At 41.6% G+C, this 24,140-nt stretch overlaps 2 protein-coding genes and 1 long non-coding RNA gene across 9 annotated transcripts in view; 2 read left to right on the top strand and 1 right to left on the bottom strand.

Moving 5' to 3' along the window:
- The window catches only part of FARP1 (FERM, ARH/RhoGEF and pleckstrin domain protein 1), a 178,667-nt gene extending 177,180 nt beyond the window's left edge, over positions 1 to 1,487 (top strand). For all 7 annotated transcript variants that reach the window (XM_033147852.1, XM_033147851.1, XM_033147857.1 and 4 more), the window contains exon 27: positions 885 to 1,487. In XM_033147852.1, coding sequence (XP_033003743.1) covers positions 885 to 966 — 82 coding nt within the window. In that variant the 3' untranslated portion in view covers positions 967 to 1,487. The remainder of the gene's footprint in view (positions 1 to 884) is intronic.
- A 626-nt stretch (positions 1,488 to 2,113) lies between these two features.
- Positions 2,114 to 3,057, top strand: LOC117046082. The gene is made up of 2 exons (XR_004426511.1): positions 2,114 to 2,172; positions 2,524 to 3,057. It is a non-coding gene; the product is annotated as an uncharacterized LOC117046082 (long non-coding RNA).
- Positions 3,058 to 7,327: 4,270 nt separating this feature from the next.
- Positions 7,328 to 24,140, bottom strand: part of STK24 (serine/threonine kinase 24) — a 35,436-nt gene continuing 18,623 nt past the window's right edge. Inside the window, exons 3-11 of the mRNA XM_033147858.1 lie at positions 19,362 to 19,418; positions 17,746 to 17,854; positions 17,399 to 17,556; positions 16,356 to 16,541; positions 14,989 to 15,134; positions 13,754 to 13,877; positions 11,954 to 12,022; positions 9,692 to 9,828; positions 7,328 to 8,841 (exon numbers count right to left, since the gene is read on the bottom strand). Coding sequence (XP_033003749.1) covers positions 8,802 to 8,841; positions 9,692 to 9,828; positions 11,954 to 12,022; positions 13,754 to 13,877; positions 14,989 to 15,134; positions 16,356 to 16,541; positions 17,399 to 17,556; positions 17,746 to 17,854; positions 19,362 to 19,418 — 1,026 coding nt within the window. The 3' untranslated portion in view covers positions 7,328 to 8,801. The remainder of the gene's footprint in view (positions 8,842 to 9,691; positions 9,829 to 11,953; positions 12,023 to 13,753; positions 13,878 to 14,988; positions 15,135 to 16,355; positions 16,542 to 17,398; positions 17,557 to 17,745; positions 17,855 to 19,361; positions 19,419 to 24,140) is intronic.

The following is a 24,140-nucleotide window of genomic DNA, read 5'->3' as shown; positions in this document are numbered from 1 at the left end:
ATTGCTTTTTAACTCTTTACTGCAAGGCAGAATTACTCGTGTCCTTTTGCAGCTGTCCCATGAGCTATAACATAGAACACGACAACTACTATTATTATAAAGTACCGTATTTTTTCGCTCCATAAGACACTTTTTTCCTCCTAAAAAGTAAGGGGAAATGTCTGTGCATCTCATGGAGCGAATGAATGGTCCCTGGAGCCGAATTACCTAGGGGCCAAAAGCAGATCGTGCTCTTTTTTTTACAAAGAGAGAAGGGGGTGTTGAAAGGAAGCCGCTGTTCAAGTGATCAGGGAGAGATCCAGCCCCGCCACCTTTCCCAGGCCTCCATTGTTGAATGCAGAGGGAGGCTGTTTGTTTCCCCAGCAACATGTGGCTGGCTGATTAGATTATCTGTCTGGAAACTGTAGGAATGGCTGTAGGACTAGAAGCTGCAGAAATGTGAGTTGAACCCCATAAAAATGGGGCTTTTCCTCTTTGAAAAAGAAGCTGCACCACTTTCAGCTGATCCTCAAAAAAGCAGGGCTTTCCCCCTTTCCTCCTGTAAAAACTAGTTGCGTCTTATGGAGTGAAAAATGTGGTAGTTGTGTCTTTTGTTATAAATCAGGCACTGCTTGGAGTTGTTTCTTTGTATTTCCCATCAGTAAAAAATACAGTGTGGGCCAGAGGGGGAAAAAGTTAAGAGAACCAGTGGTCTATGGTATTAAATGTATGTATGGAAGTCCCCACTCCATGCTATAAATAGAGGCCTCTATGAATGAGCATACAAATATCCCACTGGATTAAAATACTTGAGGTGTATGCGTGTTGTACAATAAAGGCACACAACCAAATCTAAGGAGAAATGCACTGTTTTAAGGATTCGTTTTTGTTTTTGTGTTGCTTAGATGGATGGAGGTAATCCGAAGTGCCACTAGCCCAGCCTCACGCGTCCACGTTTTAAGTCACGAGGAATCCCATGCTTATTGATGACTGAACTCCAAATTGCTCATTCCAACAATTGCTGCTTTTCTAGAGGACATTTGAATTCTTTCTCCTTTTAAAGTTCAGTAAAAACATAAATTCGTTTTTTTAAAAACTTGTTTTGGAGCAGCTTTTTGTAATACTGCCTCAAGCAGGGTTGTTTACTATTATCGGCCAAGTGACTGTCCCGTATTTGTCCTTCGGTGTGTTTTTTTTTTTTTTTAGCTTGTGCCAGTATTAAAATATTGTCCTTAGAGTGCCAAAAGACGATTTCCTTGCCTCAAAGATTTGCACCAGAAATAATACAATTTTTGGAAAGCAAAATGCCTTTTCTTTCAGACAAACCCTCAAAGTGATTAATTAGTAAACTGCCATTTTTTAAAAAATAATAATGTATTTCCTATGTATGCATTAACAGCCTTCAAATGTTCATAAGGGGCAGTCTCAAAGCAAGGAGGGGTAATTTTAATTACATTATTCAGTGTTTCTACACATTTTACTTCTAAAAATTAAAGTTACCAAGCAAGGCTGTAGACTGCTCATTTCATCTTACCAGAAGCGGAGAGCATTTGCGTCAAATATGGTTGGAAGTTTCTCTCTAGGCTACACTTCCGTGGCACAAATTATGTTCCAGTACATGAAATTCTGCAAGGTGAACAGTTTACATGATTACCCTGTGCAATATTTAGAACACTGATGTCCTGTGAAGGTTGAGAAGGGGAATTTGAAAGCTGGTCTAACATGTCAACAGCTGTCTGGTACAAGAATTGTTGCACTAATTTGTGGTTCAGTAAAGACAGTAACAGATGTAATGCATCGTGAGTTTTGGAAGAATCGTTTTATCTCTCTCCTGTGGTATGTTTCCACACCTTTATTTAGAAATGCTACTAGAAATCAATCCACATTTTGTGTATATACATTTGAAAGCAATCAGACACAACATCCTTAAATGTTTTTGCATTTGCTATGTTAGAATCCAATGTAGCCCAGCTGGAAAGCGCAACATTTGCCCTTTTCACAATGTGCAAAAATGGTTCAGAATGTAGTTTACTGGAAAAGGGAATGAAGTATATCAACATCTTAAAGCACCCAATAGTTTTAAGGTAATAAGCTGTCAAATTTCTCTATCCCTACTTTAAAAAACAGTATGACGCAGAAAATCTCATTTTTAAGAAATGCAAAATACATGACTTGCCAGTGGTATTCCTTTAGGTAAAGGGACCCCTAACCATTAGGTCCAGTCGTGGACGACTCTGGAGTTGCGGCATTCATCTCGCTTTACTGGCCGAGGGAGCCGGCATACAATTTCCGGGTCATGGGGCCAGCATGACTAAGCTGCTTCTGGCGAACTAGAGCAGTGCACAGAAACACCGTTTACCTTCCCGCCGGAGTGGTACCTATATATCTACTTGCACTTTGACGTGCTTTCAAACTGCTAGGTGGGCAGTAGCAGGGACCGAGCAACGGGAGCTCACTCCGTTGCGGGGATTCGAACCGCCGACCTTCTGATCGGCAAGCCCTAGGCTCTGTGGTTTAACCCACAGCACCACCTGTGTCCTTTAGGGAATAACAAAACCAATGAAGTTTGATCTTGCTATTTACTACTTTCAACCTATACATGCTAATTTAGCATAACTAATATTGTGACTGTCTTGTAAACATGCCTGCAAGCTATTCAGTCCAGGTTAACTAGGCACCATCTTTCAGTATAACAAAAACAACCAACATACATCCCAGGAGTGCAAAACAAGGGACATCTAGTTGCAGTTTGTAATTGTGCTATGTGTGAAACCCTCACCTTCACCTCGTGCTGGGTTTACTACTCCCACCTAATTCAGACAAGTATTGTTTCTTACCTTCTCATATGACAGCAACCTACAGGAACAAACAACCACAAATTAATGTACATTTCCCTGTATATAAGTAAAATTCCTGCGCATCACGGCTATAAATAAAGTTTCGAAATTCTCATATACACATATAAATGAGCTGCTTTGAATCCCCTCTATGCTGTCCCTTCTCTCTCAGTGTTCCTTAAAATACTGGAAACTGTTTTCCTAGAAAATGTTGCCCATAAACACACTCGCACACCCAAAATTGTTGCGTTTCTTTATTTCTGTGTCATGTAACATACAAGGAATTGAAGAAGAGCTTGATGTGTGACCATAAGCAATTTTTATACAGGCTTATAAATAGAGAACAGCATTACAGAAGAAAATAGAATTTGATAAAAGGATAAGGGGCTATTCATTGGGTATTTCTCACAATAGCTAAAAATGAGACCTCCATGTACAGAGACAATAGATACCCAATTACCAGACACTCGGGGTAGGGAGGAGAACGGCTAGTTATCAACAGATTGCTGTGCTTGTGCATTTCTTAAAGGCAGGTGGCTTTGGACTAGGTTTTGATCTGATCCAGCCAGGAAATTCTTTTAATTACCTGTAAAAAGAATCCAACACATGCTGAGGAGGACAGCAACCACATGAGCAAATTCCTTAGCCAAGTGATTGCTCCTGATTATATGCAACATATCCTTAGCATGTACTTGTTTAATAGACACCCTGGTCTGATATGTTAAGGTCTGCCTTCCTCACCAAAACTGATTTTATACGGAAAGATGTCCAATGTCTGCTTACTGTACCTTTTGCTTACGAACTAAAGATAAACTCTACTATATTGTAACGGATTCAAACGGGGTAGCTGCCTTAAGCTTGCTGTAGCAAACAGAGTACTGTCACATCTTGATTTATTGTGGTGTAAGCTCTCCTGGACTACGTAGGGTACAGCACACGTTTTTGCGTGCCCAAAGGTTGCGGGTTCAATCCCTGGCGTTTCCAGGTAGGGCTGGGGGGGAAATAACCTCTGGAAAAATTCAATCTAGGGGAGGGAACCTTAGGCCCTCCAGAAGTTGTTGGAAGTGCATAAGCCCCAGCCAGAAGAGCCATTGGTCAGGGATGATATGAGTAGTTGTTCCAAAAACACCTGGAGGACTGCAGGCTCCCCATCATGACATAGGCAATACAGAGCTAGACAGACTTAATGATCCGAGTCAGTATAAGGCAACTTCCTATGTTCTTAGTGACTGGAAGACTTTCAATTAGGTTTCCCAGAAGAAGAAAAATTCCAGAGAAATTTCTGATGCCCTAAATTGATGGGAGATCTGCTTTAGCATGTTTAATTTACATTTTGAGTAAAAGGAGATGATTTTATGTGCTGTATAAATATCACAATTCCCCTCCCCCCACAGCCCAAAGTATTAAGTGAAATATTTGATGGGGAGGGGGAGTCAATAAAGCAAATGTGTTTAAACGTCATAGTCGGAACAAATTCAAAGGTTTACATAAAATATTACAATAAAAAATATTTGTGACTTAATAACATATATCACCTCACATGGTTTAAATTTTAGGGGAAGGCACTGAAACCTGTCAACGCTAATTTTCTGCACACCCAAAAACTGTGTGTTTATATTATATATGCATGCATTATCCCAAGGGATCGTACCTAAAATAATAATAATTAATAATAATTTCAACTCTGATACTGCATAAGTTAACTAGTTCTGTATCTGTTTACTATGTTACTAATTTTATGGAACAACTTGTTTTTAGAAGTGGAAAATTTTCTGTTTCAAAAGATTTCTGGATTTCTCATTTACAAAAATTTAAATCTTACGCTGCTTCTTTAAATTGATTATGGCAGTGTTTATCAGATGCATAAAGGGTGATCTAGATGCACGCAAGTACCGGAGAAAAGTTGTAATCAGTGGCGCCAAAAGGTCACGAAACACGAGAGGCAGATACAAGACCCACCACCAGGGCTTTTGTAGACCTGATGTCTCTTACATTTGGGCACACTGGTTACATGTATGTGCATCTGCTAACTTCTAACCCTACATGCCATCTGATCAAGGACTCTAGCCAATGAAAACACCACAACAAATCTTATCTTTCAGGTGTCGCAGGGTAATCCTTTTTTTCCAATCTTTTTTCCACTGTGCATTTGCAACTTCAATTCAGTAGCAAATGTCTATAAAGAAAATGTGGGGCCAATTCAGATGCTTCTGCAATGGCTACAACAAGGAGGTGTATAGGAATAGATCTCAGGATCTCCTGCAGCTGCCCGTGATCCTTCCTCTTGAAAACGGGTGACGGAAGTGGTAATCATGTTAAATCATCATTATGTAGAAAAGCCAAGACACACATTACCCGCCCCAATCAATAGGCAGAGGTGGGTGTGCTGCATAGAGGGGACAACTAGAAGAATAAACCTCCGAACTTCTCCTAAAGTTAACAAAAACGCCCGTGCTGCAAGGTACCAAAAACACAAAACGCTACATGACGATTAAGAACAGAACAAGACCAGATGCAACTCCCAAAACGACCAACTATTGGGGGGAACCAAAGAGCCCATGGCACCTAATCAGAAAACAGGAGACTTTCACTATTTCACCAGAAGTTCTGTGCACCAACACAACAGCCACCTAACCTCCTACACCCAACTACAAGAGTGCAACAGCAACAGAAGCAGATTTCTAACGAAACACATGAAAAGTGACCCGACCCACACAAACGGGAAGCCTTTCTTGTTTGAAAGACTTGGGTTTATTTTTACAGCTCACTTAGCGCCCTAATTATACTAAATCTTGAAAAAGTGGGAAATTTCTAGAGTGACTGTGGAAGTGTTTGGTGCTCACTAGCAGGAATTGTTTAAGACCAAAACCTCCCCTGGACAAGGGACGAAAAGCTGTATTAGCTACTCCAGCCTTTCCCATAATGGTGCTCTCTAGATGTTTGGAAGTGCAACTCCCATCAGTACCAGGAAGCATAAGCCAATGGCCCTGCTGACACCATGCACACAGAAAATGCAGATATCATACATCGCAATGCTGCATTTCCCTAGAAGAGCACAATTCTAACCTTTAAAATGTGACACCCATTAACTTAAAAGGTCAAAGTAAAAAACGTAGCAAAGTTTGAGAGGTGATTTGGAACTACAATCCGAATTTGATCATAACCAGAACAGAACTGCAATTTTACTTTATCTTCTAACAGGAGGGTGAGAGCGAATGTCATGACATCAAACGCAACAGGAGTTTCCCTCCTGCAGCCTCCCACCTGCAAGCAAATTTTGGAGGTGCACAGGAGGAGAAGGAGTAACCCCGCAGAAGTACAGTCCATTGCATAAGCGGGACACCACGACTGCACATCCTCACCCACAAAAATTATTGTTCTGTAATCCTATGCATGTTTACTTGGGAGCAAATCCAACTGAATTAAAGTGTGAGACTTTGGTAAATAGGCATACGAAAGGGGTGCAAATCCCTAAATTTTTCAGGAAGTCTTCAACTAAACACCTCTGTTAAAAGCCATCTTTGTATAAGATCTGCCCAATTATGCAAATATAGTACCGCATAAAAAACCTACCAATTCAAAAAAGAAGAAGTCAAGATGTCTCTTGAAGTCCGATGCCCAAATCTTCAAAAGTGTTTTCTGCCTCAATCTCAAACTGAATACTCCTAACAAAGTGAATTGCAATTATTTTTCTTACAGTAACAGTTCACAAATAATTTCTAGAAGCTCCATTTGGAAAATGCTGTTAGGTCTTAGGCTCCATGTAGACATACCTGAAAACTGGATCACGTGTCTGTGAGGAGTTTTTCCACAGAGTACCCACTTCAGACTAAAAGATTCCTCTTTTTCACCAGTACTCGACTCATATGATTCAGGCAGGCTGGTCTCACTTCCAGAGGTTACCTCCTCTGTGTTTTACAAGATTCCCCCCCCCTTCCCTCTGTGCCTCGTGTCACAGCCCACCACAATCATTAGAGCGCTCCAACCCTCAGGCAAGTCTTTTCAGGGAGCCTTAGGGGCAACCCTATAGAGGAGGTGGTGGCAAAATCAGTTTACATCAGACCATTTTAGCAGGCAGAATGCGGTATAAGTGTTGGAAGTGCATTTTCACACCTGGTTCATCTTTAGTCCATATGGCATAGGAAGTTCTCACTCGAGGTGTGATCAGGCATGGTTGGACTCAAAAGGATAGGTTCTGAGTTCAAGTTGGACTTTAACATGTTTAATATTATTGAAGACTAAAACAAAGGTTTCATGTTCACTCAGAACTGTGAAATATTAAAAATGTTGACTAAGGCTGCAAGCCTACCCTCCTTTACTTAGGAGTAAGTCCCACTGAAATCAATAGGACTTACTCCTGACTAGACATGGTTGGATTGTGATGTAAGTCATTGTCAGCAACCGATTTTCTTTTGTTAGCCCCTTTTAATAATTCTTGAGAGCTACATCTTCACACTGATGTATTCCATTCACCTCAAGGAATTTCTTGAAAAGAAATAGAGTCAATGGAATATCTTATCAGATATTTATACAGCATTTACAAAAAAATATTCCCAATAGGCAAAAGGTTGACATTCTACTGATTTCTGCCCATTATAAAAGAGGCTGAGTTCAGAAGATGAACCACAAAAGATGTAACAAGCAAATATACAGATATTTAACTAAAGTACAGCAGTGAGAATATCTATTTTAAGTTTTGATGAAATTTCAAGTATTCTCCCCCCTTAACAATGGATCTTGGATACCAAGTTAAATCAAATGTATCTCTCAATGATCATGATTAAAAGTTTTCATATACATAAGCTTCATACATTTTATATTGTTTATAAGATCACCGCCTTACAAATTGCCATTATCCAGCCAGAATCTCTTAAGTGGTGTTTCAAGAGAAAAAATATCTTTAATATAGTTGTATGAGATGTTCCGATTTTACAAGGAAGTTTAAAAAAAACAAAACCTAATAAAACTGAATTCAGACTTTGGATTGGCACAATTTAGACTGATTTAAAAAAAAAAAACCCACTAAAGCAAACAAGTATTAGAGAACCTCAAACCAAGTGATTCAGGAAACTGAAATAATCAATGTCGTACCATGATTAGAAACCCAACTCTAGATTAATAAAAAGAATAACACCGTGTAACAAAACTAGAGCAAACTTTGCACCTGAGGTACAAACCAGATTTTTTTATAGCACAGCTTTTTGACCTACAAATACAAGGTCAAGTCAAACGTCTTGTCATACGGTTCGAAAATTTCATATAACAAAAGGCAAGCCAATAATCAGTTGTGACCTGCCAAAATATTTACCTCACTAGCATCATCTACAGAGAACTTGGCCATTTGTACAGAGGGATTCTATATGCACATTGAGCAAGTTTTGAGTAAAAAAGTGACTATATACAAATCTGTACACAGAGCCAATGGTATGTTTTCCAATTCACAGATTCATCGAGTTAAAGCAGTTGTCTTCAACTTGTTCAGGTCCGAGATCCATCTTAAATCCCAACCTAAAATATGATACCCACTTAGTCCCCACCCCTTTATTTCATCTCCCAATCTTACGCATTTTGTTAAAATAAGACCCTGAAAGAAAACAATGGCCGTACCATTGGGGCACCCACTTTTAGATTGAGACGTAAATCGCTTCTGGATCTGGATCGTTGAGTTGAAGACCAATGACTTAAAGCAAGATACCTGAGATTTCACAATAGCTTTAGTTTCCTAACTGCAATCCTAAATATACATCTCAGAAATTTAAAAAGATACCTCCTTTGAATATGTGCATTATTGTTTTTTCTTTAAAAAAAAAAACTATACAGAGCTGAAAAACAATGCCCTTGCTAAGTTGTCCATTTGTGTTGCTGCACCTTCAGGAATGTCCACATACTGGAGAGCTCACCACTGAGAGAAACAGTGGCAGACCAGCATTAGAGGAGGTGCCTATAGGAGCCACATCGAACAAGCAAACGCCATGAAACAATACTTTAGTGGGATGGTGTGCTTCCTCCTCCAGTTACTGAATACCTGGGGGGGGGGGAGAAATGGTGTCATGAAAGCAAAAACGGTGATCAAGCTATTTTGAGATGGCAGATAAGATCATGCATCTTTTCAAGCCTATGGCTCTAGAGATGGAGGCAATCTCAGAAGATTCCAAAATCAATCCAAAACAAACCCAAGTTTGGGAAACACTGCTCTAAAAAGTGTCCAGCTGGCCCTCCCCTGCCCCTCATATGCTCTGTTAATTCTACTCTCTTTGCAATTTGCTATGCTCTCATAATACATTTGCTCAGATCTGGAGTTTGTCCATGTCTTAAACCTGCCACGACAATGGAACCTCGGTTGTCAAACGTAATCTGTTCCGGAAGACCGTTCGACTTCCGAAATGTTTTGACAATTGCGGATCGGCAAAATGCATTGGGGGGAAATGGAGAAACCCGCCTCGGAAGCTGTTCGACTTCCAATACACGTTCGAAAATGGAAGCATTCACTTCCAGGTTGTTGGCATTCGAAAGCCGAAACGTTCGACTTACGAAGTGTTCGGCAACCGAGGTTCCACTGTATATCCAATCTGATAGCAAACAGTAAATTAGTGAATAACTCAAGACTATTCCTTTGATTAAAGAGTCAATGGTTCTGCTATTAACTTATGCCCTGTGACATCCTTGATTGTAGGAGTGTGACCCCACTTACTAAATCATACAATATTATCTAATATGCATGAGATCAAACAAGCTGGGATTTCTGCTAGGAGAATTCACATCTTCTGGCAGAGAATTCAGGTTTCATACTCTTTGGGCATGTGGGTTAGGATACCATTGAAGAAATCACACTGAATTGGGTAATACTGTTTCCTGATAGTTGACTTTACTATTACCTCTGAAGCCTCTCCACGAGCTCTGTCACCATGGTATCTGAAATGCCTGGACATGCTTCTTCAGCCAAATAGATAGCCTCTCTCAGTTCTTCTATGGATCCCATGTTCCCCCCACAAGCTTGACTCCTCTCTTTCAGCTGAATCAAAATAAAAAGGGTGTTAGCCATGTAACCATTTGAAATGCATATACAATCTAAAAGGTTTTTTAAAAAAATAAATAAATCAAGTACCACCACACTTTAGTTCTAAAGACTGCATGGAGATCTACAACATAAATTGAAACTATTGTATGTTATCAAGCAAATCTCAGCTAAGGAAGATAGGAATCTCTAAAAGCATGAGCAGGGCTTTAACTTGACAACTGCTTATAAATGCATGATTTAAGAGCCATAATGCAGGGCAACATTCTACACAGACACATGTATAGCAGGGTCACGTCCCTTATTTTCAGCACAATAGCCTTTCCCATCCTGATCTCCCTCCCTGAACGATATATTCCCTTTAAAAGCACCAGGAACTCACAGAAGTATCCAGGAGGCTGCTGTGCCAAAAAAAAGGAAGGTAATTTCACTGCACAAATAAATTGCCTCTAATGGCAATCAACGCATTTAGTGAATCACCAGGCTGCCTTTTCATTGGGAAAGAGGCCTTTTTCGTCTCCTAATAGGAGTTTGCCACTCCATGCCCAAGACTTAACAGTTTACACAGCTTGAATACACAGCTAATATATAAAAAGCAGCCATGCGTGTGTGTTATGGGGAACAGTAGGCACCTCTCACACCACAAGGTGCTTCTCTTTGCCCATTGACTAAGAAATGTGGGCTGCGCTACAGCAGCTGCCCCCCCCTCTTCAAAATAGAGGTGGGAGAAGGACTTCTACTGCTGCTCCTTCTGGCTCACTAACATAACTGCTAATATCCCCACCTCCCACCACGAGGCCCTTAAAACCAGGAAGGGAACAGGGAGGAGAGGGAGAAGGAACAAATGCCGCTTCATCACAGCCACTGCGTTTCTCTAACCAGGGTTTCCCAAACGTGGGTCTCCAGCTGCTGCTAAACTACAACTCCCATCATCCCTAGCTAGCAGGACCGGTGGTCAGGGATAATGGGAATTGTAGTCCAGAAACAGATTGGGAACCCGAGTTTGGGAAACTGCTCTAAACTCCTGAAGACCAGAGGATGGACAGATACCAGCTTTATGAAGTACTCTGCAGGCAGTAATGCATACTCCCAACTCTGGTTGCATATTATATTCAAGCTTCGATAGTCTATCCCCTGCTGCTACCATGGTGTAACCTTGCTCCAACATGGATCTTGCCAGATATCGCTGGACTACAGCCCCAAACATCGCTAGGAAAGGTGGAAAGGATGCCAGAGTGCCTTTCAGCATCAAGTCCCGGTTCAAACTTACATCTCTCCCAAAATCCCCTTAGGCCTTAGGCTAGGAAGCTGCTCTATCTCAGCTCTAGCCTCCCATCTGCTGCGCAGCAAGAATGCTGTTGATCTTCTTTGCAGAGTTATTGCTAAGACAGGATAGTCTTTGAGCTTCTGAACAGGGCTATATAGATATTTAACTGTTACTACTACTATTCCAATATGAAGGGATCAAAACATCACTGTAACTCAGCGTTTCCCAAACTGGGGTCTCCAGCTGTTTTTAGACTACAATTCCCAGCATCCCTGACCACTGGTCCTGCTAGCTAGGGATGATGGGAGTTGTAGTCCAAAAACTGATGGAGACCCATGTTTGCGAAACCCTGCTCTAATTCTCATTAAAAAAAATAATCTTGCATTTATCCTACATGTACTCAAAGAAGCAAAACTGATTACATTTGTTTTCCTGTATTTTCTCCCATCATTTCTAAAGCAGGGGTGGGGAACGCCAGGCTCAGAGGCCAAATACACAGAGTCTATTTGGTGCTTGGGACGCTTCCCCAGGCACTGCATCTCCTACCCAGACCACAACCCTCACTATGCCAGGCTCCGCAGTCTCTTTGAGAGCATTTGCCTGGCTGGAATGGTTCCTTAAATGGCGAAAGCATCTCTAGCTTGCCAAGAGGGAGGAATGTATGTATATAGAGAGACTTTTGCATGTCAGGAATGTAGCCTCCTGTACAAAAGGGGGGGATCATATATGTTGCTCCGCCCATTTTGTACCTGGCCCCACCCACCATGGGCATGAGTCCCCCGACCAGGAAGGCTGACCACAAGGCAATGTGGTCCTCACGTTGACTGGAAAACATTGAACCTGATGGAAATTTACCTCTGTGAATAATGGCGTTATGATTGTTGATAAGCACCGAGATAAAGGACGCCTCTGAATGGTATTTTCCTTTGGGAGAAAAAAAATAAACAATTCCATAATACATCAAGCGAGGTGCATATACTGAACCTTTTCTAATTCTTTTCCTATATTCTACATTTTATGCAACACACTTCCAAGTACAAATACATCCAGAATTCATTAATGCATCTTTGAAACTAATATTGCAAGCTGAAATTCAATTTTGAACAAGTGGAACTCCTTCTGTATATCACATAACAAAAGCTGTATTACAAATAGCAAGGAAATGTAGTTAAACAGACAATTAACTACTTTATGTAGCAAAGTGTACTTTAGGATTCTGAAATATTTCAGTTGTGCAATACCAAATAAATTTGGGGTGGGTGGGAAGTATATATCTGGTAAAACTTCAGGAAGCAGTTGGTTTACTATTTGCAGGAATATGAAACAAAAGCAAGGGAAGACATTAGAGGAACACATGTGCACGTTTAATGCATAAACGGGCACCAGCACACTGAGTGTTGAGGATGGCAAACAACTGCTGCATCACTGCCACATGCCAACCCAGGAATATCCTTCAGCGGCACTAATACAGTGGCTGCTGCTAGCATCATCAGATGCAGCATTGCACAAAGGAATTGCACGTTTGGCTAGACAGACTCTGTGATAGAGATAGCATTAAAAAAAAAATACCCCATCTGCCAGCTACTCGTCCCAGAGATCTGGCAAAGCCCCTTTTTCACTGTTGTTCCCAAATGCCCAACACCTGGTTGGTTGTCAGGCACTGGGGAACCACAGTGCATGGGGCTTTGCCAACCCTATACTTGGCACATGGGAAGTGCTGTACACAGGAAACTGCTGCTTTGAAAGCCCTTTTTTCTGTACTTCCAAAGGGCTGGCAAAGCTGCTTTCTGCAAAGATCGGCTGTGCGATCAGGTTCCAGCTGTGTCTATCTGCCCCACATCTGACACCACTGGGGTAGGTGGGCATGGTTTGGGGGAAATTGCCTCTCAGGCCAAACTGGGACCCTTGCCGGGTAAAATTTGGCCCATGGGCCAGAGGTTCCCAAACCCCATTTCGTTTCACGGGGATTTCTATGGAACCTATACTTAGGAGTCTGCACGCTGAGTTCTGAATGTGCAGAGAGTTACAAAGGGTTGCACCCAATGCTGCTGTTCTGCTTCCACAACCAACACCTGCTTGTGCAATGGAAGGTCCCCCTCTTCTCCTCCTGCAGCCCTTTGCACACCTTCTCGACTGCTCCACTAAATTTAGGGCAGGGGTCAGCAAGGTTTACCTCGCCTGGGCCGGTTCACTCCAGTGGAGATCCCTCCGTGGGCCGGATCACGTGTGTGTGTAAGCACACGCGCCCACAATGCCTGGCGTCTGCAGAGACACGGTTTTCAGTGCCGCAGAAGCGAGTACCTGCACTGAGCTGCACTGGCTTAGCGCAGCACGCAGGGACTCGCTGAGTGGGCGGCTCGGTTCGGGGGCGGCTCGTGGGTTGGTTTAACGACCCCCGTGGGCCGCTTGTGGCCCATGGGCCTTAGGTTGCCTACCCCTGGTTTAGGGCACTTCCTAGAGCTAATTTTGTGGCTGTATGGAGAGGAAGAGCAAGTCCTGTTAAGCAAGAGAAACACTGCTCATGCAGCATTGGGTACAACCTGAAACCTCACAGAAACCTCACAGAGCCGTAAGCTGTGATAATGAAAGTTGAAAAGCATGCATTGCAACTTAAAATACTTTCAGTTTCTTGTTTCCTCCAGTGTCTGTAAATACCTTGTTCCTTTCCCACTCGTGTAGCTGGGTAGCTCCGTTCTCAAGGTTCTTGGGATCTTTCTCTCGGATTGTAAATATCCAGTCACCTGAATCACTGCCACCTGAGGCTTGGCCATCTGTTTCCCTTTATTGCAAAGAAAATAACCACATTAGTCATATGATTGTCATCTGCTTTTAATAAAACTAAGCTGGCAAACTCAAACATGATTACAGTACTTTAAACCAACACCATCACCAAAATTCTAAGTTATTATAAGATGAAAAAGTGGTCTGAAATAAGTTTTTAATAATTGGATGGGGGCCCTTCAGAACTTAGGGAGGTGCTGGACTTCATTAATTTTACATTATTAGCTTTATTAATTCACATTATGAAAATCAGTAACTGTGAATTGTAAAGGAAATGCACAGATACATATTCTACAACCCAGCAGTAACTATTTTGCAAAAACAACAATTCAGTAGTTTGTCCTTGAAAGAGAGATTCTTAAGAGGCTTCCCAATCTCAGCAACGTAGCCTTTAAAAACAGCACTTTTTCATTGTGTCCTACAGCTCTCTTACACACGAGGGTGCCGTTGAGTGAAGGCTTGGGGCATGCTTGCTTCAGAGTATCCCTCCCACACTTCATTTTTTTTTGGGGGGGGGGAATTATTTTAATTAAGTTTGTTTTTTTAAAAAAAAGCAACAACCAGATTAACGAATTTAACAAATCTTAGATTAACAATTTCAAAAAATAAAAATTAATTTCCAACTGAATAAAACCTTAGAGATTGACTTCCCACCCTTATCTTCATGGTGTTTTTATCACCCGCCCTTTCCTGCTGAATTATACAAAAAAAAAAAAATCTATTACAAAACTTTGATAAAATTGTTGTATTTCTTTCTCAAATCCCACTTACGGTTTCATTTATCTATGATGCTACCCCAAATAGTTCCAAAACAGTTGGAAACCAAGGCGTGACTTCTGATTGGCTGCAGGAAGCTCCTGCAGCCAATCGGAAGCTGCTTCGGACGTCTGGGTTCCAAAGAACGTTTGCAAACCGGAACACTCATTCTGGGCTTGCGGCATTCAGGAGCAAAATTGTTCGACTCACAAGGCATTCGGAATCCAAGGTACGTCTGTACTCTTAAAGTTACGTTACTTTTTAGCAGTTTAATTTTGAGTATGTCCAAGATACATTGTTTTTTCGAAGCTTGCCCCACTGCATCTGCAGTATTCTCCTGCTTTCACGCTTACCCATCTGAATCTTCAGAGCTGGAGTTATCATGGTTCTGCTCCGACTTCCATCTTTTATGTCTGTCAATGAGATCTGTCAAGTAAGAGGTTTTCTTTGCATTCCGTATTATAAACTTGTGCTTCAGGAGTTCTTTTGCCGTTGGTCTCTTAAAAACAAAAGCAAGTTTCTTTGCTTAATACACTTCAGCTGATTTACAAGGAGACAACAGAAAAAGAAACTGAAGTCCACCAAAATGCTAAACATACAGTTACTGAAGACAGACATCAGGCATTGGTATAGTCTAAGAAATGTGTCTTTGTGGCTAATGAATGCTTAATTCTCCTGTATTACTTTTATTCCTTTCTCATAGATTTCAATAAAAATATACATAGTAGACTTTAGGCATAGATTCATTAATACTTTTAGATGGACTCATCAATGCAATATATGCACAGCTACCTAAATCCCTATCTGCCAATCAAGCATTTCCCTATTCCACATTCCAGAAACAACCACTGCACACAACAGGAAGGTGGTCAATGCACTGGCTGAAACCCTTTGCCCCATCCAAGTGCTTCCACGACAAAAGTAGCTGCTAATCAGTAGTATAGATGGATCATAAAAAGTTAGAAACAGCTTAAAATGTAGGTAGCTTGTAAACCTCCATCAAAATATTTTGATCCTAGAGAAGATAAGAAAGCTAAACAATTTTGCGGAAGTGACACCTGTTTGTCATCAGCCTGAACAAAATGTGGACTGAATAGACAAAGTGAAACTCACATGAAATGAACGTGGTTTTGGCGAAGATTTTTACAGTTGTACCTCTGGTTACGATTGTCTCAGGTTGCGTTCGTCACGGGTTACGAATGCACTCAACCTGGAAGTACTGGAACAGGTTACTTCCGGGTTCGGCAATTCGCGCATGCGCAGAAGCGCAAAATGACATCACGTTGCGCGCATGCGCAGACGCGGCACTTCAGGTTGCAAACAGGGCTCTGGAATGGATCCCTCTCGCAACCAGAGGTACCACTGTATTTGAAAAAAACCCTCTCAATTCTCCTTTATCTTAACTGAAAGAGGCTGTTTTGAATGAAATGCTGCGGCAACCCAGTTGGATAGGCAGGGTACAAATGTTGTTGTTGTTAAATTCAATGTGTAATCTGTTTTTTAAAAGTAACATGGAAAGGAGAAAGGCAGACATTTTCAGGATAAAGCGCCACAAAAAATAGGGGTGTGTCAGAATAAAATCATTTTGTGTTGTAAAAACATACATACAATACACACAACATTAAAATGTTGTCGACGGTTCAGCCTTCCATTTTCAAACTTGTGCGTTAAGCAACATGAGCAAAGCTATATGGGGTGTGGGGGAACCAAAACAACTTACAAAACTTGGGTCCTTGTTCAAGCAGGCTTCAACGAACTCCTTCAGAGGTTTGCTGTAGTTTCCTTCTAATGTTGGTGGGTTGTTCTTTGGGATCAGGAAGAGAACTTTCATGGGATGCAGCTCTGAATGTGGAGGCTCACCTTTTGCAAGCTCTATGGCTGTTATGCCCAGTGACCAGATATCTGCCTGTAACACAGAAGCCATCTTACTTACAGCAGGGGGGGAGGCAAAGGATAAGTTGAAACCAACTGCAAAATTTCATTCATTTCACTGACTGATCATTCACGCACACCCTTAGCTCTGCATCTTAATTTTAGGTATTTGAAATAAGCACTCAAACATGAGCGGTCTGTTTTTTTAAACCCGTTTACATCACAATTCTGGAAATATTATAATCCTAAACACCTGCGTGAGCATTAAGGGCTGTATACAAAAGGGATCCAGGTAAATCCTCCTCAGAAAATTTCAGCATAATGTACAGTCCGAAGGTCCTTGTGCGAGAGACAAGGAAGCAGAAATCTCTCAGGATGAGAGGCTGGGAGAAGAGAGGAACACCCCCAGGTGAGGGCTGGGAGGACACGCCCTTTTCGGTATGGGAAAAAAGATAAGATATACTGGGGAGAGAGGATCCTGTACCTTTTATCTTTTCTTCTTTTATTCTCTTTCTCTTCGTGTGTGTGTGTGTGTGTTTGTAACTAGCCTGTCTTTTATTGTACTGTGAAAAGTGATAATAAAACATACAGTATATATACAAACGGAGCTTCCTGCACTCAACCGGAAGCTGCAGAAGCTGTGTCGGGCGTTAGGGTTCTGAAAAACGTTTGCAAACCGGAACACTTACTTCCAGGTTTGCGGCATTCAGGAGCCGATTTGTTCGGGAGCCAAGTCGTTTGAGTACCAAGGTACCACTGTGTGTGTGTGTGTGTGTGCGCGCGTGTGTATTTCAGCATGGCAGAATAATATTATTTCACCTAACGAAGACAACAGAAGAAAAGATTTCCAGGCCCAACTCTGAACCCTAAGCGGTCCTACTTTAATCTTACCTTTGAATCATACGCTGACTGCTTTATTACTTCTGGTGCCATCCAAAACGGTGTACCCACAAAGGTATTTCTCTTTATTTGTGTATCTGTTAGTTGTCCAGCTACACCAAAGTCGGCTAGTTTGACTTCTCCTTGTTCAGACAGCAGGACATTAGCAGCTGGAAAATATATATTTTTTGAGAAAGAATGTTGAGTTCGAATGTTTAAGCTAAATAGGTTGGCTTAGTCAAGGACCCACAGAAATAAGGACTAGCTTATGTGATTTGGTTTCAATGGGACTACTCTAACCATGACTAAGACTGGATCCAACCCAAAGCATTTAAAATACATACCCTACAAAGTTTTACCTTTAATATCTCTGTGGATTTTCTTTTCTGAATGCAAATAATCAAGGCCTTTCAGAATCTCTCTCAATATCGTAGCAATCTGGATTTCATCAAGAGACCCTGGTTCTAACTAGGAGAAACACAACATATTATTTTTTCCAATATAAACGTCGCACAAATACAGCTGATAAACCTTTGGGGGTGGGCGAATTGAAGTCAATAATTTGAAGACAGTAATGCACAATAGAAGACAAAACGTGAGAAATCAGCAATGACACGAAACTACAGAAGTATTTATTTTCTGCACATTCATGTTCTCAGGCAGTGGCATTACAAAATGCCAACTCGAGGTGTAAGCTTTTCCCCTTGGGAACTGGGATGGGGTGCGAGGAATCGGAGGGAGGATGCAGAAGAATCAGCTGGAAGGGAATCTGCTCCCCTCAAATCAATACTCAGTTCAATACCTATGGAGTTTTCAGTGTTTGACTGGGCTGTTCTAGGAGGACAAGGCCGTTTGAGGCAAACAGCCTCCGCTAACTCATCATTATTCCAATTTTATTACAGCCTTTACACTGGCTCGATTTCATGCCATTCCCACAGCATTCCTACAGGGTGTATTTTCCAATACCCCTCTGAATCTTCGACTCTGCCCATGCAACAATGGAAAGATAGAGGACTTTATTCACTTCTTCCTCTACTGCCCACTATATGCCTCAATAAGATCCAGGCTTCTCTCTCTAATCCCGCCGACTATCGCCAGAGACGATGACCGCATGAATTATCTACTGGTGGATGCCAACCCCTTGGTTTCACGTGGAGTGGCCATCTACATATTACAGGCCCTGAAACTCAGGACCACCTTTTTGGCCAACTTCCCTTAGCCTTAGTCTTATGTATATTCCCAACATGGACACTCTTGTCACGCCTGCTAGTGCTTTTTATTTTTATTTTATTTGTTTTAACCTGTACGATTTTACTCCCAATTGTTTTAACTGTATCTGTTGTATTCTCTGCATAATCGTGTCAGGCTACTGCCTGGTCTTTTACTATGTGCTATGGCCATAGGGCTAATGCAATAAATAAATTGTTGTTGTACAGCAGATCATGGCTCACAGTTTTCCTTGTCACATATGAATCGCAATATCCAAGGAAGATGATTAAGAATGGGGCATTTATTCCAATAAAAATCAAATGACACAATCAAAAGTACTTTTTCCTATATTGTGAAGCCAAGAACTAATGGTTCAGGTACATACATTTACCCTCTTACTAAAGTTAGTTACCACAAATTTATGAAGCTTAAATGAAGCTGGCTTGGAATCATCAAAGTGAGGGTGGGGAATAAGTGCAACAAATAAATAAATTCCTATTGGTGAGATCCAGTGTAGCAACAACTTTTCTTCTTCCCAACTTCCCCCTTGCACTCTTAAGATCTGACCTGGAGGATTGGGGCATCTCCAGAGCAGTTTTTTGGGGTGCAGGAGTGCTGGAGAGGAAAGAAAAGATGCTGGGTGTCTTTTTGTTTAAGGCGCAATCGGACATCACTGGACATCACTCTGAATTTATGATGCACATAGAAACAACTGCAAATTCAGATAAACACCCTTTAGTTCCATTACTATAAGCTGATTACTTACAAGGTCAAGAGCAGAACCTCCGCCAAGATATTCCATTATTATCCATAATTTTGTATCCTGTAAAGGTAGAAAAATAATTATCTAAATATCAACCAAAAAAACATAAGAATTTTAATAACTTTTTTACATACCATATTTTTCGCTCCATAAGACACACTTTTTTCCTCCTGAAAAGTAAGGGGAAATATCTGTGCGTCTTATGGAGCAAATGCATGGTCCCTGGAGCCGAATTGCCTAGGGGCTTTTTTACAAAGAGAGAAGGGGGTATTGAAGGGAAGCCTCTGAACAGCTGTTCAGCAAGTGATCAAGGAGAGAGATAAGGCTCCCTTTCCAGCCCCTGCCCCCTTTCCCAGGCCTCCATTGTTGAATGCAGAGGGAGGCTGTTTGTTTCCCCAGCAACATATGACTGGCTGATTAGATTATCTGTCTGGAAACTGTAGAAATGGCTGTAGGACTAGAAGCTGCAGAACTGTGAGCTGATCCTCAAAAAAACAGGGCTTTTCCCTTTGCAAAAAAGCTGCACCACTTTGAGCTGATCCTCAAAAAAACAGGGCTTTTCCCTTTGCAAAAAAGCTGCACCACTTTGAGCTGATCCTCAAAAAAAAGGGCTTTCCCCCTTTCCTCCTCTAAAAACTAGGCGCGTCTTATGTTCAGGTGCGTAGTTTTCATTAATATTTTATATATAAGTAAAAACTAGTGCCCAGTCCCTTTTCCTTTTGTGCTCTACCTTTTAAAATGTAGGCCTGGGGAGCAAGCATTGTCTTACCACAAATATTCATAAGCTACTCTGGGAATTGGTTTTGACTGAAGGGAAATATATAAACACACACACAGCTCTCTCCTGCAATTTTGCTTCTGCAAAACTAAGGAACATATACTTTCGAGGCCCTTATCCTGGAAAATAAGCTCTACTAAACCGAGCGAGTCTTCAGAGTAAACACCCATTTCGTAAACATAAACAGTATCACTTTGTATGTCAACTTAAAAATGATGTGTTTCAAGTTAAAGCAGTGAAATAAGTTTAGGTTTCATAAGAAAACAATTAATGGATATTGTCAGGGAACTGCCACCTGGCCTGCTGAGGGAAACGGAGGGTCCGTTACTACGCCAATTGAGCAGCAGCACCTCTTCCAGTGCGAAAAGCGGCCACACCTCCAGTGGGGAGGGAAGGGAAGGGGCCAGCCGGGAGAGGAGAGCCCCAGCACCTCAGCCAGCCAGGAGCAGCAAACAGGGAATCTGGCGGGGAGATGGGAGATGGCTTGGGGATGTTGCTGAGACCCTGCGCTCACCTCGCTTGGCTGGTCAGGAGGGAAGCATGCCATTTCCGGCGCCTCAATTGCGCAGAGGGGTGAAACGCAAGGAGGGTAGGAGGAGATTTGGGGTGCCAAAGCTCTTATGCTGGGGAAGGAGCCGGAAGGGGCCACTCCCGGATTCTGCCAGCGACTGAGACAGACATGCTTTTTGTAGCTCTGCACTTCAAATAGTTTGCACAATAAAACTGCCAAAAGACTGTTTGGGTTCCTGCTCCGTTACTCGTGAAGCACCATCACGCAAACCTCACAGATATATTTCAATTTCCCCAAAGGTTTCAGTTTTCTTCCAAAAGGGGCAAATTGTCTTCAAAATTCCAGAAATTTTACATCCATAATTATATATATATACTTGAGTAGACACATCCATAACTATATATATACTTGAATAAGAGTAGCTTTCAAGCTATGTTCCAAGGATCCCTAGGGTTGTCCAAAAACTCTTCAGGGGTCCCTCAAACCAAAGATCTATAATGGTTGACAAGTGTTCCTCAAAGGACAGCTTGCCCATTATTCCAATCTTTGTCTACAGTGGCTTAGGACCACAATAACTCAAGAATTGCCTCTTTCCATGCGAACCTACCAGGACCCTGAGATCATCTTCTGAGGCCCTCCTTCATGTGCCGCCTCCTCAAGAGGTCCAGAGGGTGGCAACTCGAGAACGGGCCTTCTCTGCAGTGGCTCCCCGTCTGTGGAATGCTCTTCCCAGGGAAGTTCGCCTGGCGCCTTCATTATATATTTTCAGGCTCCAGGAGAAAACGTTCCTCAACTTTAAAAGGTTATTATGAAGACGCCATTTCCTATTTCAGCAAGTCTGCTAAGCAGTGATTTTTATCCTAATCAGTACCTGTGTTAGATCTGAAATTTTTATATATGCTGTTGTCTTATACATGCTTTTATTGTATTGTGAAATTGCTTCAAAGTGCTTCAACATAAACAATTCATAAATGAAGCAAACAACAACTACACCATTAACATTATTTTGCATTTCTACCATACATGGATCTCAGGCTTAGGATTTTTTTTCAGCACAGTCATCGGTGCACAACCTCAGCAACCCTACACTTAAATACCATCCAAGCACAATTCACTGCCAGCAATCAATTTGTTTAATATTAGCAGTTCTGAGGACTTGTGACTCATTCCTTCCAAATACAGAAGCAAACAGTTTCTTAAAGAGTCAATGGATGAAATCCAAAAGAGTCTGCAGCTCACTCAACATGAGCATAAGAGATTTTAACTTTTCTTTTTAAGGCAACTACAGTCTCGCCTCCTCAGCCATCGAAGCCGCTTCTTAAATTCCCAGAAGCTGCAAAAGCAGTTTGCAGAGAGGGGCAAGGCTGTAAATTGTAAAAAATAAATGGAAAGCTCTGATTGCTACATGCACTCTTTTGTGTATTTAAATGCGCTTTCAAGGCCAAAAAGCCAAACTTGCCTTGCTTGCAAAACTGCTGGCTCAATTAAGTGAAACTATTTACTAAGGAAAATATCCCTTTATACTCTGCTTCTCTGACAGTTGAATGAACATTTTGGCCAACATAGTAACCCTGGGGAGAGGGTCTTCTTACTCTGCAAACACAGTATTAGTCGATATAGCAAATGCTATTTGCAACTGCTTTTCATCAATTCTCCCCCTCTCAGAATCACAGAACTGTAGAGTTGGAAGGGACCCCCCAATGTCATATAGTTCAAGCCACTGCAATGCTTCAATCCTGTCCACAGCTGTCCCTTGGTGGAACTGAACCACCAACCTTCTGGTCCAAAGCCAGATGGACTGACCCATTGCACCACCTAATATCTCTATCCAAATGTATTGCCCATGAATGTCTTACCATCATTTCAATGAATGTAAGGGGGAGGGGGTTCACTAGATTCTTGAGTATTTGGCCCACTTTCAGATCAACGGTGCCTCTTTGCCCCTTTTCTAGAAATAGATTTTCTCTTTACTTTGTTCTCAAAAGTGGAAGTTGATATTTATGGAGGAAGAGCTCAGGAAAGTGCCCTGTATCCCGCAAATGGCACAAGGAGGAATTACAACATTAAAATATGTGGGCATGAACGCAAGTTTCAGAGCCAAAGAAACAGTTTGGGGGGAAGCCAATATCACATGTGCTGCATTAAGTAAGAAAGGACAGGTGATTCATGCTAATTCCCCCATTACAGTGGACACTCAGGTTGCGAACGCGATCCATTCGGGAGGTGCATTCGCAACCCATTTAGCACTTCTGCACGTGCGCGGAAACCTGGAAGTAACCCGTTCCGGTACTTCTGGGTTCAGCGCGTTCGTATCCTGAAAATGCGCAACCCGCAGCGAGCACAACCTGAGGTATGACTGTATATTCAAATGGATGATATCTGTGTCATATTCAACTCTTGTCACATCCATTTGGGACAAAAACCTGGAAGTATCCATAGAAACGAAATAAAGATTATTAGAGGCCTAAAACTGACGGCTCATAAAAAGCAGGAGGAAAGACCAGTATGTTTGTTCAGTTTGGAGGAGAAAAGTGGGAAATAACACTTCTTAAAAACAAGGCTGAGCTTTTCTCCAATATAAGAGATGATGACATCCTGCACCCACAAAGGGCTAAGACTCTCATTAGGAAGAATTTTTGAACTCCAGGAGTGAAGAAGCATGGGACTCAATTGCCTGAACTTACATGAAATCTCTAGCCCAATAGAATATGTCCAAAAATACTGATTAAATGTCTTGAAGAAGACTTGATCCCCAAGGCAGGAGGCGTTAGTGAGCAAGCTTCTTAAGATCAAAGTCCTACAAAGAAGGGAATCTGTCACTGAAGTCGAGAGTGGACCGTTCTTTGCAACAGAGATGCTTTAGACAGGATCCTTGGCCTATGGTTGGGGAACTAAACAATGGCAGGCAAAGTCCTTCATTTCCATTTCTGTATTAGTTCTAATAAACGATGTAACCTACAATGTTCTAAAGGCCTCTACAAGTAAAATGCTTGGAAGTCGTCCACTAAGAAAGTGAGACTTAAGTACTTTAAGTCGCCCAAATATTTTATTCCTACATTCAGAGACCAACCTCAGCAACCATTTTATCTAGGTTTCCTTTCATCACTATCTTCCAGTTGTTAAAATCTCACTTCTCCAGGTAACACTATAAGCATTGAAAAACAAAAACACCTTTACAAATAAAGTATGTAGCATCATCAACGAAAACTAGGGTTGGAAGATGTTTCTTTAAAAAAATTACAGCATTAGTCTCATGCAGCAAGAAATGCAGACAACGAAAACCCGTAAAGGCTAACTGATTTACTGAAGCCTAGGTTTTATGGGCAGGAGCCGATTTCACTAGATCAGTGAGTGAGCTGTATTTCTTCTGTTCTTGCTGAGTTCCACTTCAGCAACTGGTCCAACGTTGCGGAAAAGGACTGGTAAAGATAAGAGGGAGCATAAAGCAGAAATACTCATTTGTGGTATGTCAAATCAACGTGGTATCCACTTC

This window comes from Lacerta agilis, chromosome 4 (assembly GCF_009819535.1).
Source record: "Lacerta agilis isolate rLacAgi1 chromosome 4, rLacAgi1.pri, whole genome shotgun sequence".
NCBI lineage: Eukaryota > Metazoa > Chordata > Lepidosauria > Squamata > Lacertidae > Lacerta > Lacerta agilis.
The sequence above is the reverse complement of the archived record's forward strand: the minus strand, read 5'-3'. Positions and strand labels throughout refer to the sequence as shown.